The sequence below is a fragment of the Bacillus rossius genome, chromosome 2 (genome assembly GCF_032445375.1).
Source record: "Bacillus rossius redtenbacheri isolate Brsri chromosome 2, Brsri_v3, whole genome shotgun sequence".
NCBI lineage: Eukaryota > Metazoa > Arthropoda > Insecta > Phasmatodea > Bacillidae > Bacillus > Bacillus rossius.
Window position 1 is genome coordinate 5692000 of NC_086331.1, and position 20551 is coordinate 5712550.

Sequence of the window (20551 nt, forward strand, 5' to 3'; positions counted from 1 at the left end):
CCACTGCAATAGCAGCTTCTGGTCCCAGAGGTACTCTGCATGACAGGTCTGACCTCACTGGCCATGTACTTGAATATGTGTGTTCTGGTGTGGGATATTTTATATTTTATATATATATATTTGCATTTTTGTCTGAGTGTGCACCGCGACCCAGACTTCAACGATTAGGACTCAGTCATTGAGACATTCTCAGTTTCATTCGCGCAGGGCCGTCAGTTAGGCGAAACACAGCATCAACTATTTTCAAGTAATATGGCCCGAGGACTTTCGTTGCCCACATTTAGTTCCATCCAAACGGTGTAGTTCTCGTCTTACAGTGTTATGCCATGGCAATCTTTCTGCTTAATACTGCCGTCACCCGACCTATGTGAAAGGTCCGGGGGGTACCTGACGGGCGCTACGGGCGTCGCGATGCTCTGATTGTCCGGAGGGGCGCCAGGCTAGCGGGCTGCTAGGCCGTTGGTGTGGGGTCGTGGGTTCTCTGCCCTCGCGTGCCCCGCCAGGTACACGGCTTGAATGTAACCTGAATGGTTCTACGCTTGACTGTGAAGGCCGCTCGGACGTGTGGAGGACGGGGAGTTACGGAAAATTAGTGTACAGGAGTTGGCGAGAATACGTTTAATTTGTGAGTTTCACCGGGGGTCCATGTGGGTACACGGTACACTCTACAAGTCCGCTCCGCGGTTCATTCTCGCTACAAAAATTCTCACCAACACTAACACAGAAAAACATACCACTACGCGACACTGATGGTTACCGCGGCAGTCTCGCGGGACGCGGGTCGATGCTCGCTGGAGACGGCCAGCGCCGAACATTAACGGGTGCAGGGGGGGCTCTATGAGCGGGCTCCTAAATTAGGCGAAACACTTACGTGAGTGATACGATCTGCCGCACGGTATCACTATGAAGACGGTCGGGATAGGCCCGGTTCCGTAAAATACGCGCCGAGTCGACGTGGGCAGCTATGAATTAATGAGGTTTAAATTTAAAGATTTAGTATAGAATAAAAATTAATAAAATGAAAGAAACTTGGATGCTGCCCACGGACACACGTCTGTTCCCGGCGCGGAGTGGTTCGAGACTGCCGGACATGGCCGCCTCGCAAGGAAGAGAAACTTTCTCTTCTTTGTGAGTCGGCGTCAAAAACATATATTAATTTAATTTACTATATTACCAGTTAAAACATGTTCCAGGTGCCCAATTAAAATGTAGCACCTGGTAATTGGGTGCTTAAGGCTTAACAATAGTTTTAATGTATTTAATTATTTAAAATGTGACATCAAGTTGGCGACTGTATTTATCAACATATTGTCTCACTGTGAGCTGTAATAGTTGGATTTATCCTAATCTGACACGATTCTAGTCACGGACATTTTAATTAAGGCCAGTGGCCGCGGTGACTTTTAATAAGGTTTGTTGTCTATTGGGGTCACGCCCGGGACGCTCGCCTGACTCAATCCGGCTGGGCAAGGGGCGCGCTCCGAAAACGGGATACGGTACTGGCGGTGCGGAGCACGGGCTTAAAGGCCATGGTCGGTACGACGTCAATACTAGTAGCCTACAGCCAAGAAGTCATATTGTATGTCATTAGTGATCAGGGTTTTTGCAAAAAACTATCAAACTATTTAAACGCCAACTTTTTTCATGCCACATCCTTTTATTTTGACGAAATCCATCAGGGCTTTCACTTGTCATATAGACTGTTTTTGGCCATTGCCATTTTCCTGTGATCTCTTCTCGTGTGAAGTGCGAGTGTAATAAAATGGAGAATGTCTGTTTCTTCTCACAACTATTCCATTTATTACTATAGGCTAATTTTTTATTGGTTCACAAAATTGGCAATATTAACTAAATTTGAAAACTAAACGACGACTTAAGGGCGAACAACACTCATCACTGATCGTTACTTATGTGTTGACACTTTTTGTTTTGGATTCATGGGGGCTAGGTGAAGGGTGCTTTCCACCAGCAAGGACTAGTACTGGTGGAGTTGAGACTGTGTTTAACTGTCCCAGTAGGTCCAATGTCACTTCGGTAGCCGTTATGAATTGAGGCCGTGTGTGCGAGGATAGTTTCGTAAGTGCTGCATCATATGTTGGTCTTTCCGAGAATTATCTGGGCGTTGATATATATATATATATATATAACAATTTTATAGTTTAGAAAATTTGTGAATAATTGTTTCGATTAGGAAGAGAATTTCTTTGCGTTGTTGAAATAAAATGAAGTTAAATAAATAAAATACATTTTTACTATTGATCATCAATTAATTTTGATTTTTTTTTTATTTATTGGCTATAAAATTGGGTTATATACGCCCAATTTAATATTTTGTCTATATTATTGTTATTCTGTGGTGTCATATTGCAAAGATGACGCCGTGAAAACGGATGTTCACTATGATACCGCCCGAGTTTCGTGTTAATGTTTTGGTATTGTGTGATGTGGTGTGATGCGAGCGTCGCGTTGTTGTTGTGAAAATGCATTATTTTGCACATAATAGTTTAGTGTGTGTTTTTTGTTTTGTTTTTATGCATCTGTCGTGATACTGAAGAATAAATATTTTAAAGGTGGTTTTGCCAATTATTGTGTGACAATCATGTAAGTAGAACGAGATATTTCGATATGCTGGAGTTACAGACTATTTTTATGTACCGCATGTTTTTTTGTAATGTTTTTATTTGCATACCAAGGTAATAAACTAGTTTTGAGGTAATCTTTTGCAAGTAGTACGAAGGCGTTTTTGTTTTACTTTTCAATTTCGTTTTTGAAACTTCCAAATGCCAACTTTTTAAGCAAGTAAAATGTAGTTAGTCATGCATCATAGCCGAAGCCTTTGAAAAAATATAAGAAAAATCAAATATATAAGTTGTTATGATCAGATATTCGAGTAGGAACTTGTGTTTAGTTATTGTGTATTGACAGTTCTCTGAGGATATAAAAAAAAATTAAGCATTATTAAATATTTTTTTTGGCAAAGAAAAACTAAAAAGAGCAAGTGAAACTTTCAAATCTCAAAGTTCTGCAGACCAGTACAAATTCTGGCAGTTATGAAATGATACAAATGTTCGTTGAATTGTATAATCATCTTAAGGTCAATAAATATTTTTTGTGCTGCTAATTGAAAACTTTAAAATATTATAAATTATAATAATACTTGTGCTCATTGGTGGTTTTTACTGGTTGTCATACGAAAACCTCAAGACTGGACAATAATGATAATTTCATAAACAATTATAACAAGCCTATAATTTTCTTAGGTTGCGGCTTTTGCCATAATATCATTAAGTACCACCTCTATATTTTTACGTGACAAGTGCGGGAATATGGGGGTTTTGGAAAGGGAACATTACCATGCCTGTTTTGCACAAAATACTTTTTTTTTATGATTCTAACATTTAGGTATTGTATTGTATACTACAGTCCTACCTATTCTAGTATACAACACAACAGCGAAGATTTATCACCGAAGGTATCACACGTACTACAATCCCACCTGGTTTGGTATATTTTGGGATACCAATTTTTATCATTAAATATTTATTTTTCTGGTAAATATCTTACGTCGCAGCTTTTCCGCATAGTTAAAATAAAAATATGAAAAAAAAATTTATTTAATAAATATGTAATAGTTCATTAGAAATTACGCTTTTAACTTACATTACAATACCTTTGCATGAACAGTGCCACCGCCATATATTGTTTACCCACACGTGTTTCTGTTTTTATTTTGGAAAACTTAAGCCAATGGTATTGTTTTATAATAAAAGTAGTTAATATGATGGCATATTGCAGTTGTAGGGAAATATTAATGTTTATATTTTCTGTTTGTTTGTCCAAATGTAATTGAATTAAGAATTATTTTTTTTTACATTTTATTAGTTTTGTTTATTTTGAATTACATAGCAACAAACAATGCATAAGTTATGTTAGTGATGTTAAAATAATTTAAAATATTGTGGACGGTTGGTTGGATTAGTATAGCCACATTAAAAATACTGTGTAATTAAGTGAATGATTGATTAGGTCAGGATAGCTACATATTAAATTGGAAGTTCCTACGCAACCAAAATAAATATTGGTAAATATGTAGTGTACGGATTAGCGCCAAAAAAAATCGTACAAATGTAAAAGAACTCTCATTATATGCTCTTTTACGTCCTCTTTTCATAACCGCCTGCGGAGATAAAAAATTCAAATTACTTTTGGAGATATCGCCGTTCTTATTTTGCAATACAAGCCCTATGTAATCATTCAACAGACACCATTTTATATTTTGCCGTGTGCGCGTGAATACCTAAATAACAGAAATTTTCCATTAGGTAAGGTTAGTTACATTATAAATACTTAAAAAAAAACGGAAATTAAAAATAATATCAATTAATTTTACTTGTATAGTTTTAAATATTTATAATGTAACTGACCTGACCTAACAAAACGGGACAAAGGTAGATTAGGTCAGGTCAGCTACAGTAGTATAAATACTTTGAAACTGAACGGACATTAAAAATAATAAAAATTAATTTTAATGGTTGTTTAGTTTTAAAGTATTTATAATGTAGCTGACCTGACCTAACAAACCGGGAAAAAGGATGAACAGTAGGAACTCACGTAATTTTCTTTTTACGTGATGTAGTCGTTCAACTACGTCGCAGAAAAAGAAAAAACTTATAAACAAGCAACAATGGTGAATGCGGGAAGCCTACGATTCACTCATCCTTCTGGACATACCCGAATACTCACGTTGGCAAGCCTTCTTTCAACAGACGAGAGGCAAACGCCCGATCGTGCATCTTCGGTTTTTTTTTTTTGTTGTAAATAAATATGCAACTCATGAAAACTAATGGTCATTTAGGTTATGTTAGCTACATTATAAATACTTTAAAACAATGTGGATGGTTGATTTGGTTAGGATAGCTACATTAAAAATACTGTGAAATCATGTAAACGGTTTCCTCGCGCTGGATAGCTACATATAAAAAAATTATTTGCTAAGCAACCATAAAATGATTTTACAGTTTTTTTAATGTAGCTATACTTACCTAATCTAACCAACCATCCACAATGTTTTAAAGTATTTTTAATTACTTCTTGCTAATTTTAAGAAAAGAAGGTTTGCCAACGTGAGTATTCAGGTATGTCCAGAAGGATGAGTGAATCGTAGGCTTCCCGCCGAAAGCCGCATCAGTGCACAGCATGAAAATTAAAAAATTCCATATCTCCTAAAGTATTTGGAATTTCTGATCTCCGCCGGGTTTAATGAAAAGAGGAAGTTAAAGAGCACAGAATAAAGGTATTTTTGGAATTTTAAACTTTTTTTTAACAAATATTGCCCAAATCTGAAAATTACAAAAATTCGATATCTCCTAAAGTATTTGGAATTTCTTATCTCCGCAGGCGGTTATGAAAAGAGGACGTAAAAGAGCATATAATGAAAGTTATTTTATATTTGTACTATTTTTTTTGGCGCTAATCCGTACACTACATATTTACCTAAATATTTTATGTATTTTTTTTAATGTAGCTGTACTAACCTTAAATCAACCATTCACAATATTCGAATAAAGTTCATCAAAACAAACACAAACCAACACGAGTAAAAAATTAATGGCTGAAGCAACCACAATGCACAGTTATTGAAATGTTAGCTAAAAACTGATTTCTCAGAAACTAGTAGGAATTTATTAATGCCGTTTTCAAGGTAAATACAGGAATGTCTCTAGTGTTGCAAATTGTATTTTCATAATTGTATTTTTATATATATAGACAAAATATTAAATTGGGCGTATATAACCCAATTTTATATCCAATAAATAAAAAATCAATCAAAATTAATTGATGATCAATAGTAAATATGTATTTTATTTATTTATCTCCATTTTATTTCAACAACGCAAAGAAACTCTCTTCCTAATCGAATCAATTATTCACAAATTTTCTAAACTATAAAATTGATATATATATATATATATATATATATATATATATATATATATATATCAACGCCCAGATAATTCTCGGAAAGACCAACATATGATGCAGCACTTACGAAACTATCCTCGCACACACAACCTCAATTCATGGCGGCTACCGAAGTGACATTGGACCTCCTGGGACAGTTAAACACAGTCTCAACTCCACCAGTACTAGTCCTTGCTGGTGGAAAGCACCCTTCACCTAGTCCCCATGAATCCAAAACAAAAAGTGTCAACACATAAGTAACGATCAGTGACATAAGATATTTACCCTTCTTCTATTTTACATTTTCTCATGTTTAAGTTTGGTTAGCATATATATATATATATATATATATATATATATATATATATATATATATATATATATATATATATATAGATTTAAAATTTTCCCAAAAAAAAATCATAAAATTGTTTTGTAAAAATCCTGAAATTGGTTCATTAGGTGTTTGTAGAGACAGTGTAGCAGGCGAGCAGGCTAGTTCTTGTGTGACTTGCAACTCTGTGGCTACTTGGTGGGGAAGTGGAAGACCAAGGCGAGGTTGGAAATGTGGATTATTGGTGGTCCAGTTTGTTGACAATGGTGTGTAGACATGGACCGACAAGATGCATGTGTATTTGGTGGGTAAATTAGGTTTATAATTTTTGCAGCTAGACATTGATGTAAAATTTAGTGTAGTAAATAATGACTAGAGACCTGCGAAATTTGCGGATTCATTCGGTGATAGGCTAGAATTGAAACACATATACCTCTTAGATAATTTTGCTATTGGCTTACTGTTCATCTGGACGAAACTCAACCAGTTGTAAACCCTCAACCAAAGAAGGATCGAATCACAGACAAACCAGCTGAGACAACTTACAAGTCGGCAGCCAATGAACTTGCGTTATTTGCCCAAGTGTACAGGGGTATGTGCAGTCTATCCTGAAGGCCAACGAAAACACAAATTTTGGCAGGTCTCTAATAATGACACATTTCAATTATTAACTGGGCCATCACTTCGAACCCTGTTTCCCTTAGTTCTTATCAATATTAATTAACAAATTTGTGTTATCTTAAAACAGGTATCGGAGAGAAATTGGATAGGATAGGTAATAGTTCTTACAATGGCTAACGTTTGTGCTGGCAACGAAATTTCCGCACGTGTAAGTCAAGACTATGATTGGCAACACTGGAATGGGCTTGAGTCACACTCCTGCAAGAGCATTAATTAAATAAGTTTTTAAGAACCAAAACACCTGTGATTATTAAACATTTTACTCACAATGATACATGCTATCTCAAATTTGTCTTTAGTTTTAGTCAATTATCTGTGGTAGGCTTTAAATAAACTGGCTACCCAGAAGCCTGTGTATTTTTTTTTACCTTAAAAAAGTCAAAGGGGTTTGTTCAATTTCAGGTCAATATTTTATATTGATCTAAAACACTGTTTAACTTGTCTACAATTTGAATGGCTTAATTTTCACACACACACACGCATCCACACACACCTTTTGAAAGTTAAGTCATGTTTTTGCATAATTAGCTGCGAAAGTTATGTATATATATATGTGTGTGTGGTTTTTTTTTAGCAGAATCAATAGCTAAAGGACATTAAATAGATTACAGAACTGACATTTTTTATTTTATGTTTAAAAACAAGGCTGTTCTATCAGGGTGTACACATTCTAGAAAGTCAGGGAAGTTCATATTGGTCAGGGAAAGTTAGGGGCAGTTTCAGCCACTTCAAATCCTTGTAATTTACTGACATTTTCAACTGGTGTTTTATTGTCTAAAAGTTGTTTTTTATGTCTCTGTGGTTCACTTATTTTAATTAATCCTGCTTCTTAATAACTCTTAAGGAAATTAAATGAAATCCTACTACACATTTTCAAACCAAATTATAATTATCCTTTCATTTGTCGGTATGGCCAATAGACTGTTCCTACATTTGAAAAACTGGCAATAGATAATGAAGTGGAAGCCTTTTGGACACACCTGCAAATTCCCCTAAAAACCTTGGAATAATTTAGCAAAATTGAGTCAATTAAAATTGGTAGGTATAAGAAATAAATGCTTAAAAAGTTTGAACAAATTAAAAAAAAAAATTTAATAAAATAACTTGTGTAAGAAATAGTACTAATATGTATTATAATAAATAAAAGTTATCTGTAGTTAGTCTTTGTCAGATAGTAGCATTTGATATGATTTAACTTGTTCAAATTGGCATGAAATTACGTTCACAGTGGATAGTTAGTACACACACTGTAATAAACCGCACATGTCGAAAATATAAAAAGTTGTGGGTAAATACTGCGTGTAATATCACAAAGCCCTGCAAGGAAATAACTAAAGTGTTCATTTTATATTTAATTTGGGTTTATTCACCTCTTATTGAAAAAAGCTGCTAAATTTCACAGTTACTAGAAATTATCAGTCATGCAAAAAGTTATTTAGACACAAAACATGACACTGCTGCAAATGCGTGTTGATTACTTTATTATACATACTTATTCTTGTTATAGCTTTTAATTTTGTTCTAATAAAATCAATCCAAATCTATATTATTACTGTTTTTATTATATCAATATTTTAATTAACAGTAAACCATGTATAAATTTAATGTTTGTGAGTGTAGGAGCCATCCATATTTCCTGTAGTAAAACTGTGTTCATTTGAAACGTGCCTGCCATCATAATTTGAACAATAAAAAAAAATTCCAGTTAATCTTGGTTGTGTTAATAGCTGATTGATTGTTTTTGTGTTCAAACAGAATGCAATTTAATTGTTTAATTTTGTGTTTTCAGATCAGTAGCTCATGAAACGGTCAGGAGCAAAAATGGAAAAGCCACATAAAGTCCGGCTTTCGGATTTGAATTTTAATATTTTATGTTCACTCTGTGGTGGATATTTCATAGATGCTACCACTATTACAGAATGCATGCATTCATGTAAGTATTGATTTGTGGTTTTTCAGAACAAGCCTTTGATTGCTGATTTATTTGAAGAAAATTGATGTACTTTTATACAACTCTTTTTGCACAAAAAAATTAAGTTGTGCATCTTTGATTCCATGTAAGAATGGTTTTAGAAATTAAGATTTGAATGTTTGTATGACCAATAACATTTATAGTGACATGTATCATGATTATGTATAATTTCTTTAATATTCTTAGTCTTACAACCTACTGTAAGCCTTTCTTATTCTGAAGCTGATGTTTTGTTTTAGAATTTGGCACTGTGTGGAGAGCTCAAGTTTAAAATAACGTAGAATCACTCAATACTAGTTCCATAAGAACACATTTAATAAGTATTTTTAGAAATAAAGTCTTATCGTGTTGAATTTACTTTTGGAGACCAGAATAGTTGTATGTAAGGAAGTGTATGCAGAAACTTATGTCAATCAGAGCTTCAATTGGGAGCGACGAGTGTGTTGTAAGAGTGTGAATTAGTAGGGGCGTGTGCCCAAGCACTAGTCAGCGTAAAGTAATGATTATTTTAATTTGTACAGGTCGTTTCAAGCATTTCAAGAAGTTGTCAGTGCTTTGCTTTGCAAGGGAGCTTATTTTTCAATGGTTGTCAACTGTGGGCCTGACGGTTAGGGGTTTCGATGGAGGTTACGAGTTTGGATAAAACATGACAACGCATGATTGGTGATTTAGTTGTTTAATATGCCTAATGGTTTGCCGGGATAAGTCGTCTCTGCGTTGAAGGTCTTTATTTTTTTATTTTTGTGTTGGCATGAATCTTGTCATAATTTGGGAGATGGTGAAATTAGTGTTGCATTTAAAAGTTATTTTAAAAATAAATAAAAAAAATTATGGTATTATATCTCAATTTTTAAGACCTATATGAATTTTACCCAGTGTGTAAACTGTGTATAACAAGCATAACGACTTATTTTGTTCAGTGGATTTAGAGCGGTTAAAAAATGTTTCTCCTATTGCTATTTTTTTTTTAATTCAAGATGTCTCATCATTTCTCAACATTTCTTGGTCCAAGATAAGTTTTGCAATAGGATTTTTTTGTTTCAGATGCAAATAATTTTGACAAGTGTTTTTACATCATTAAATTCCTGAAAGCAGGCTTATTCTCACTGTTAGTGACAAAACACTTGCTGAGATACTTAATAAAGTTCCGTTTCAGCTGGTAATGTTCAGCAGGTTGATACAATTATCACTGACTGATTTTATTTAGTACTTCTTAACACCTTATGAAATTGATAGGGACAAATATTTTTTAATTAGGGATAGATTCACTATCACCATGCACAGCTATTGCAACAGTGTGTTTGTTCATACGGAGTGACAGGCTTGCCAGCTCAGGAAAAAAACACAGTATTCTTGTTACCAGTGTATCTGGGAAACCACTGAAAATAAGAACCTCAGATGAACATTTTTCCATTATGGATTTTTCGCTTAGGTAATTTTATCCGGCTACTGTAATTTATAACTTTTGTTTTTGTGTTGTGAGCTATAAGGTAAAGCAGATAACAGTTGGACAATATGGATTTGATGTATGTTTGGGTGGTGTAATTTGTTGTTTCTTGGCAAGAATTTAAAAGCTTATACAACTCAAGCCAAGTGCTTCTGAATCATAACAACTGTATAAAATAAATACTGCTTCATAGCAAGTTCTCCAACAATAAAATAAATAAAAAATAAATTTGAAAAATTTAATGCAGTTTTCTTTTTCCTCTTTGTACATTGTTTCAAGTGCTTGTTTCCCTTATAATTTGTTCTCTTTATTTTTACAGTTTGTAAAACATGCATTATAAAATACCTGGGGACAAATAAGTACTGTCCAACTTGTGATGTCCAAGTTTACAAGGAGAATCCATCAGAGAACCTCCGAGCCGATGAAACATTGCAAGACATTGTTTATAAGATTGTACCAGGACTCTTCAAAAGTAAGTTAATTTGGAAAACTGTTGGCTCCTTGTTAAAAAAACTTGTACAATAAATATTTTAGTATTTGTATACAGTTCTAGTGATTACAATATTAGTTGAAATCAAAGGAAATAAAATAAGAAAGATTTACAATTCTTTGACTTTGTACAAGAATTAGTCATGTTAATTTTTTTCCCTCAAAATTAAGTTTGTACAATTAAAGTTAACACACCAAATGTTAATTAACAACAATAAATTATAGTTTAGTTGAGTTTATTGTTTCCATTGGATATTTGTGTGTGTTTTTTTCACACCATTATTAGACAAGTAATGTTATACAAAAATAAAATAATATGCTGACAACAATTTAAACAAGTGAATAAACAAATATATCTTTTCAAAATTCTATTTTTTTCTATAATTCTTTAAAATGAACAATGATAAAAATTGAATAGCCATTTTAATGTGATTTTTCTCATTAATATTTTGTAATGTATGTAATTTTTTAATATATGTTAATAACTGTTATAAAGTGTATTAAGTGCTTTCAACGAGATTTTAACTTTGGGGTTATGTCATAACATTAATTTTTGTTTAGTACTGCTTAATGCTTCACAAAAGAACTTCTGTAACAAGAATTTTCTTACCTCACTCTCAGTTTTAAGTACTGCTTTCATAAATTTATTTACACCTTGAGTTCTGTGTAATGAGAGAGAAAAATGTACACAAGCAACTTTAACTGTAGCATGATTAGTTAGTCTCTGTTGACTACTAAAAGGAAACAATGTGCTCAATGCTTTGCCGGGACACAGAATGTTGTACTATTTTGGTTCTTCTAGCTGTGAAAAATCCATGATACGAACGGGAGTGAAAAATCAGTGCTGCTTAATATTACCTGCTTTTCACCCACTCAAGGTTAAATAATTTAATGTCTGTCATCTTGTTTAAAGAGTAATGTTTAATTAGGCGGTGACTAAATCCATTTCTCGATTTTTACGTTCATCAGGCTAGAATTAGAACAGTAGTAAGATACTGCATTTGTTTTATTAAAAAAATCACAGTTTTTCTTGAGCAATTTCAAGCCCTTTTTTTATATTGTAGTAGGGATAAGCCATGTACTATAAACTTATGAAAAATTTTGTATAGTATAACCAGTGAACGTGTACACTGTGTGACAGTCACAATTTTGCTCAGCTAGATGACAATTATTCCTTGCACATACAGAAAACACTTGGAAACAATATTCCATCGGACATTGCAGGTAGTGGGGTGCAAAGTTCTGTCTATGACTGTTAGATTCCTCAAAACTGTTATTGGTTGAATTTAAATAAAATAGTTTAAATTGAAATTGGGTAATTTATTCTTCAATAGAGAATTTACATGTTCTTTATATGATGTGTCCGAAATAAAACGCTCACTTTTGCTGATAGCTACACACAGTCTTGTACCTTCCATAAAGAGGGACCCTAATGACTTGGTATTTTGCTAGCTAAAAATAAACAAGAACTACGTTCCGTTGGATCAACGGACCACCAGACTCTGTGCCAATGTCTGGGGCCTAAATTTCTAAGTAAAATGCCCCAATAATTGACATAAACCAAGGTTGAAGCTTACTGCAGCATGGCTCCTGCACCCAGACGTGAAAATGTCAGCCTCTATGCACTCATAACATGTTTTTTGTGGGCCGTTGAACGGCGCGACCCATCGGCACAGCCAGGGCCGGATTTAGAGGTCTGGAGGCCTGGGGGCAACAGAGGAGCGGAGGCCCCCTGGCCCCAAATTATTTTCCAAATAAAATTAACAATTTTTTTTCAGTCGAGTTTTCCAATAGATAATTTATTGTGAAATCAAGTAGATTCTCTTAGTATTTAAAAAACATACATAAATATAATCTGAGACAAGAATTATATGAAATTAAATTTTAATGAACGGAACCTTCTGAGCTTTTTTCGCCGAAAAATCGTTGATGATTTCGCTGAAATCCAATTCCCGGAGTAAATCGCTTTCAATGCTCAGGAGAGAAAGCTTCGATAAACGGTTTTGTCCCATCGTGGTTCGGAGCCAATTTTTTATAATTTTCATTTTTAAAAATGAGCGCTCTCCAGTGCAATTTGAAACCATCAAAACCAAATGCATTCTCAATGCAATTTCAAGGTTTGGAAATGTAGCTCTGAAATTTTGATCTGCGAGAATTTGGTAGTAAAATAGTTCCGGAGATTGGTCTTTTCCATAGTCCTTTTGATATGAGTCCGTTTGTGGGGGCCCTCTGTTTGTGGGGGCCCCGGGGCTTTCGCCCTATACAGGAAGGAGGCAGCTGCGTTATCTCACTGCCAATCACACTGCATCTTCTCTGCACAAGGACACACCACCACATAAAATACATAAACTCGCATCGAGGCATTTCTGTAACAAAAACAGATAAGGACATGACGGTCGAACTTGACGTCACAGGGTAGTCTCAACTCCTGCCCAAACACAATACTGGTAGGAGTGTATTCAGTTGAGTCATGAATCGCAGCCCTTTATGCCATCAGGAATATTTGGATGTGTTTGATCCCAATCTTGTTGGTGATCAGCTAAACCTTGGCAAGTTGCTCCTCTAGGGTCCTTTTAAACCTTTCCACCATGATCAGACAGGATGTAAGGCTGTAGTCCTTATGCCCAGTAACAGACACTCCTCTTGGAATATAGTTAATTCAAAATTGTGGCCTTGGTCTGAGTGCAACTCAGTCGGTACTCTAAATATGGACATGAGGTTGTTGACTAGTGCATCACTGGGAATGGAAAGAAGGTAGCAAGGTGTTGCTGCTAATTAGATTATGTGTGCAGTAGCACTGGAGGTATAGGCGTGCTGGCTGGACAGCATTATTGCTAGAGTCCTCGTAGCAATAAATTATTCAAATTTATCTTAACTGCATTGCTATTGGATTTAGGGTCTAAATCCTGGTATACCCGTCAACACTCAAGAAACCAAATAAAATGAATCATTTTTGTTTATTTAACAATTATTGTTTCTATGTTCATTTAATTATCCATTATAAAAATTACTCATGGTGGTAGAAACATGCATAAAACTAAGCGTGAAACTGTTGTGACACAAGGCAGGCAATTTTTTGGAGTCTTCTAACTTCGCTGTGCTTTTTATATAATAATTATACACTGTAGGAATGTATTTTAATGCTTACGTTCACATTTAAAACATCGCGAAAGAATTTATTTACAGGATCTGTTTTGGACAATCTACAGTTTAAATAAAAATCATGTTAAGCCATCATCACATTGTGTAAACCATCTCTGCTGTTTGATATCTAAGAGTAGGTTGATGTAACTTGTGTGAAATAGTAATATTTAAGCTATATATAGAAGTTCAAAAGACCTAGGTAAATATTCAAAATAGTGATGGGTCAATTCCTGTTTTTTCTCGTTTCGGTACCGGTTCTTAAAAATCGGTTCTCGGTTCTGACTTAAACAATAAAATAAATATTATTCACACATTATTTATGAGGTGTTTTAAGTAATGAACTATTTATTGTTTTGGCTACAAAAATAGCACTAAAAAGCCTGTATCCAGACTTACATCTTCAACAATTTACTGTTTATAACACTGAAAATACCTAATAATTTGTTTGTTTTGTTCTGTCCTCAATATTTTTTATTGTATGCTTACTAATAAATGCATTGGCATAATGTTTCAGTCTTTAAGAGGCTATCAAAACAAATTAAAACGTTTAGAATAGTTTTCAAGCTACAGTAAACACACCAACCTATTTAAAATGTAATTTGTGTTAGTAAAAAAAAAATTCAAAATAATATAGAGAACACGACTTACTAAAACTTAAATTTACTATATTAATCTAGTAATTACTTCAAAAAATTTACATACACCCTATTTTAAAACATAGGAATAAAAAGAAAATGTTACAATAATGGAAATAAATACAATGATGGTGAACTTTCAAAGAATTAAAATATTAAATTGTCCATCAAACTTATTGCCTACATTGAATTCAGTTTGTTTGCACAGTCAACAGTAAATTACTGCCACACTTATGCCATTTGTTACACAATTTGCTCTATTTGGCCAGAATAATTATACTTTACAAGCATCAACAAGCATTTCGTTTGACCAGCCAATAGTAAAATACATCTACACATTCATAAACCACAAAAAAAAAAAAAAAACTCTCCCCCCTTCAAAGCAATTCCGCTTACTTAAAAGATAAAGTTACTAACCATTACACTAGATGGCTGCAGATGCAGTGAACTTACACTCCATCCACAGCACTGCACAAAAAAATGCATAAAATTTTAAAATGCCGAAAATTATTACAGAAAATTTTAAATCAATCATTAATTCTATTAAACAAATATTCTGTGGAATTTGCACTTTTAATATTGTTCTTTATACACCAGTCACCCTTACTTACGTGTCAACGACTCAATTAACTGCTTATTTTTAAAAACAAATTGAAACAAACATGGCTTCTTTATGTTCTCACATCTCTGCTGAGGCACGTTATAGAGTTGCACACATCTATGGCACCTTCAACTGTTATGTTTTGATTGTAAAACGTACTTTGTTTACAGATGTGACGAGAACATTAAATATTTTCACGTGTAATTTATTTTATAGTTAGGGATGAATATTATTCCACAGAAGTTCAAAAAAACTACTCATGTGGATTGGACGTGAGTTGAGCCATTTCATGCTGCAGTTAAGTTGTAGTGAAGGACTATTTTCGTAAAGGGTTTTGCTATACTGACATTTTAGCTGCCAGTCTCGGTGCCGGTTAAAATGCTGAGAACCGGTACCGACCCATCCCTAATTCAAAAGTAGCTGGTGAATATTGCGAGGCATTTGTGTTTCAGATGAAATGCAGGCAAGGAGAGAGTTCTACAAGCAAAGTGAAGCCACGCCGACCAGTGTAGAAGATGCTGGAGAGGACACGTCACACTTGTACACACCAGATGATGCTGTCAGTCTGTCATTGTCATACTTCAGCATACCCCCGGTTCGTTACTAACACAAGTCCATGTTGATAATAATGTTCTCTTCTGTAGGTCTTACTATAATGTCATGTTTTCGACTACAGTACACTCCCGATAATCCGCGAAATTAAGTGGCAGGGCCACCGCGGGTAGTGAAAATCGCGGATAATCCGCAAAAGAGCCGAAAATGGGAAACAAAAAAGGAAACATTAATTTCAACTTAAAAATCTAAATATTTATGTACAGTAAAAGTTACAATTAACAGTAAAAAAAATTTTAATGATGCTAAAATTTTAGGAATGTAAACATTAAAGTGCTCAACCATATGACTAGAAACAAAGTGCGACAGAGACATAAATAGCAACGCAGCCAACCTACTGCGTGAGTTCCAAGAAGGCCTGTGGCATTTTACTGTATACTGCACACAATACACTCGTCAGTAGATTTCAAATTTGCTCACTTGTAATAAAATACAGATTTACATATGTGCTGTATTTTTTCGTAGCATGCGCGGATCATCCGCCCACGGATAATAGGGAGTTTATTGTACCTTCAAAATACCAATAATATGTATTGTACTAAGGGCGGTATTCCAAGACGTTTCAGTAAGGTAGCGAATATGCACTGCCTTGTTGGGCAACTGCCGTACCCTAACTCTCGGGTCATATTCCAAAACGTGTCCTAACTGAACCCCTGTAAGGTATCAGATCGGCAGCCGTTTTAATAAACGAGGACTTGTGCGAGGCTATAAACAGTTGTACTTCGTGGAATCCATCGTAATTTTAGCTTATTTTTTAAAACTATGGAATTATAATGTGTAATAAAATATTTAATTTTGGTTGTACAAGAATAAACGATGAGTTTTTGGCAGTATTTATGTTTGCTGATTTTTAAAATATTAGGGGGGGGGGGAATTGTAATCGTAAAAGTTCTGTTAAAGTTCATTAAAAAAGAAATATATATATATATATATATACACATATATATATACACAGTTATGGATCAAATCGGCAACAGATAGGACACCAAAAATCAGTGCCCTAAAAATAAGGGACTGGCCGTGTCCTATCGTGCACTTGGAATATGGTTAGGGTACAGGTATTGCATATTTAACACCTAAACCCTTATTTTTGTGTCTGGGAATATGGCCCTAAGTGAATTATGCTTAACTAAAAAAAATTCAGTTGGCAAATAAAAAAAAACAAGAATTTGCCCATACTTTCAGTTTTATTGTTTATACTCTATTATACTTAAGAGAAAAAATGTTTCTTTACTTTTTTTTTTTACGAATTATTAATTTTTTCCGTTACAAAAAATAGTTTATTTAAATATGTGCAATTTTAAAGTACTTAATGAGAGTGAATCTCTGCTGTGGTTTTCATTCTGGAAGTAAAAAATAGCTCTTCCCCGTACTAACCACGTTTTTATGACTAGAGAAAAGTGTGGGTATAAGTTCGTAGATTGCAACAGGGTGTCTGGCTGCAGAATAAACAAAGAATAATCAAGCAATTTGACATTTCTGTCAGGGAAGTGGGGAATTTAAGTGAAATGTTTAGAAAAACAAAGTGCTACGGTGCTTCCTGTTATATTACGTCTCCGTTATTTTATTAGCACCGACTGTACTGAAGTGTGTGTGTTGCAACTAGTGCTTGGCGCGCCAGATGAATTCAGCCTATCACTTGCTGACGCGGCGCAGTGATACGGCGGTGTTTGTTTATTTCAGAACTCAGCTAAGAGTGAACGGAGAATAGTATCTTGACTGCAGCTTAATCCATATCAGCACCAACTCTTGCAAATGTTTAAAGCTAGTTAAACAGTTTTAAAGAAGGTTTCTTAAGAAAATGTCTTAATTAAGAGTGGGCGCTTGTTAAAAATATCTTGGCGTATGTTCATAAAATTTTGCGTAGAGTTTTATTAAGTCATTTTAGTTGCCTGTATGAAATTTTGTACATTTTTTACCTTGATTTAATTGAGATATTTGATTTTTAATTAGGATAATGTAAGGCTTTTTAATAAAGAACCCAAGGGAGAGACAAGTCTTAGATTCTAACCATGCATGTATTCAACCTTATTTTATACAAAGATAAAGTTTCGTTGTCACAAGTGCAGTAATTCTAATATGAAATAATTGAAATATAACCCCCTGTTAAATGCAGTGTGTAGACATCTAGGAAAATGCATCTAAAAAAATTAACCTAATACTTAAAAATCAGATGATTCTTCCATGAGACACTCAAATCATCAGAATAATTAAATTTCCAACGTTTATGTCTGCGATATCTGGGAAGCCTCAACTATTTAAAGTTAATTCCAACAAATTTTCACTTCCGACTAGTTCAGGGTTCTGGAGTATTGCTCCTTTCTCGTGTTTTGCACGACGGCTCATACAGCTGAGGTCCAAATGAAGTTGTGCAGGATTGTTCGATACCTATCACACGTCTGCGCGATGTTCTGGAACTCGCAAACAAATTGAAGAAAATATGTCAAATTTATAGTTTTTCAGACTTGACCAATAGCAAACATTCACAGAAAAAGACAAGCTGAAGAGTGGTGCCAAAGTGATAACTGCGGGAAGAACGTGAACTGCGTCGCTACGCACCAGAGGCAGAAAGGGGGGGAACACAGCGCTTTCTCCTCTACATCGCATTACCGTCGCATTGCTTCTCGAGGAAGGATTTCACACATCAGTGTGCAGTCTGTGGGATTTAGCAGGCACAAGCGTGGCTCAAGAAGTTTGCTCGGGGAGGTTTCACGAAGGGGGAGGGTAATTTTAAAAAAAATATTCTCTCTTTCAAGAAATCAATTCTGGTTTATGATTTGAGAAAGTGAAACCAAAAATTTGGTTTGTAGTCATTTATATATTGAGCGACTACAAATTCAAATTAATTATTTTTACCATTAACATAGAAACTACAAAATAAAATGTCTGAAAGAAAAAAAAATTCCTGGCTCCTGCACCTATAGCTCAAATATTTATTGCTTTATTTTATTGTTAAAAATAGGGTCACTGCGTCCACATGTTGTCGCAATTCATGGTGTTAGTGATTTAAAAATTTACTATTAAAATTAATTTTTAAATAAAATAAATAAAACAACTTATGATATTTGAAAGAATAAAGTCCACTTATAAGATTTTTTGATCCTTTTTTCATAATTTGAGGCCACTGGTTTTTTTTTAAGTCATTTATTTATTACTGTAAGTGAACTTTAATTTTTTACTTCGTGGAAGTTTTAATTGTTAATACTTTCTTTCTCAGCAGCTAGCATTGTTTAAATAATATTAAAAGTTATTTTAATGAGCTTCTGAACCAGAATTTAAATATTACAAAAAGAGGATGTTTATGCTCTCTGTGATACAACTAGAGCAATGAAACAAACACTGCACTAATAATTCTTAACTGCATAATGGTATTTGCATAAAAATTCTGCATGGCACAGCAAAACCATGATTTAAAGAAGCTGTATTTACAGAACAAGTACATAGAGACAACGCACCCAATAGCTCCCAGCGTGAGCGATGTCACGAGGGAACAGGAGGGGTTGCGGCCAGTGACATAGCCTGTTGCTGGAATGTCTGCAGTATGTCCCAGGGAGAAGGCTCTCGCTCGAAGATTGACACAGTGTCTGTCTCAGGCCGAATAACTTTGCTGACTTTGCGAGTTGTGTTATGATCTCCATTTCCTTTGTTGATGAGAGTGCACTATCATTACGGTTAACACTGTCAACTCACTACCATCTTAAATTACCATTACGTTGTCTGTCCCAAAAGCAAAATACACATACTTATTTAAAAAAACAAATATTTTGTGACAACGACAAAATTCAAGGTGGTTGTAGGACATCATTTAATTAGACATAATCCAGGTGCTCGTGTTCTATCTTAAATACTTGTTTTATTTTTTACAATTTAAATGTTGTTCAGCCCCAACTTTATCTTATGGATTTGGTCGCATTGCGTGTGGAACTCTTCCTGAATGTACCACCAACCACAATTGCTTATCAAGCATACTGTGATAAATTCATAACATTTTTGTTTGCATGAAATATCTGTTACTTCGGTAGTAACATTGTGTTGAGAATTCTTTATTTGATTTGTATCAAATGATTACAAATTATTTTTAAGGTGATTCTTCTGGAACATTTGTAGTATTTAACATTATAAGTGTTTTCTTGCTTCTTTTAAAAAATTTTATTAATCTCTTTAAAAAATATTTTGTGCTACTTCATTGCTGGTTACCTTTATAGTGATTGTAGTGAAATTTCACAGCAGTAAATTGAAAATCATGTGACTTGTTTTACAGAATCCTGCAGAAAGGAGGTTTTTTTGTTGCCCAGCTGCTGTTAAGGTGTTTCATCTTGCCAAACTGATGTGCGCTAAGCATGGACTGTATGCCAAGCAGAAGGTGGATATACTATTTTTGAGGGATGTGCTAAATCCTGAACTGACACTCATGGAAGTAATGCATGTTTATGCATGGAGGCGTGTGAGTATTTCATAACTTCTTCAAATTTACAGTGTGGTAAGAAAATAGTAGTTTTTTTGACACTAAAACAAATGCTAGCTAATATTAAAACATTTCAAAGTAACTTTCAGAGATTGTTTAGTTTACATTTTTGTTAAATTTAACAAGTACTGTTATACATGGTGAAACCTCACTTCCCACCCTCCATTTATTGCATCAAAGTTTAAATTTTATTTATTTAGATTTCCTTAC

General features: G+C 34.3%; 1 protein-coding gene across 3 annotated transcripts in view; it reads left to right on the forward strand.

The window, feature by feature from the left end:
- Positions 1-2299: 2299 nt before the first annotated feature.
- Positions 2300-20551, forward strand: part of LOC134529053 (probable serine/threonine-protein kinase nek3) — a 36763-nt gene continuing 18511 nt past the window's right edge. The window contains exons 1-6 of one of the 3 annotated variants that reach the window (XM_063362753.1): positions 6013-6218; positions 6424-6599; positions 8766-8909; positions 10715-10867; positions 15717-15859; positions 20138-20320. In XM_063362753.1, coding sequence (XP_063218823.1) covers positions 8777-8909; positions 10715-10867; positions 15717-15859; positions 20138-20320 — 612 coding nt within the window. In that variant the 5' untranslated portion in view covers positions 6013-6218; positions 6424-6599; positions 8766-8776. Of the gene's footprint in view, positions 2602-6012; positions 6219-6357; positions 6600-8765; positions 8910-10714; positions 10868-15716; positions 15860-20137; positions 20321-20551 lie in introns of those variants that run through there. The other 2 variants (XM_063362752.1, XM_063362754.1) reach the window with 2 other exon arrangements.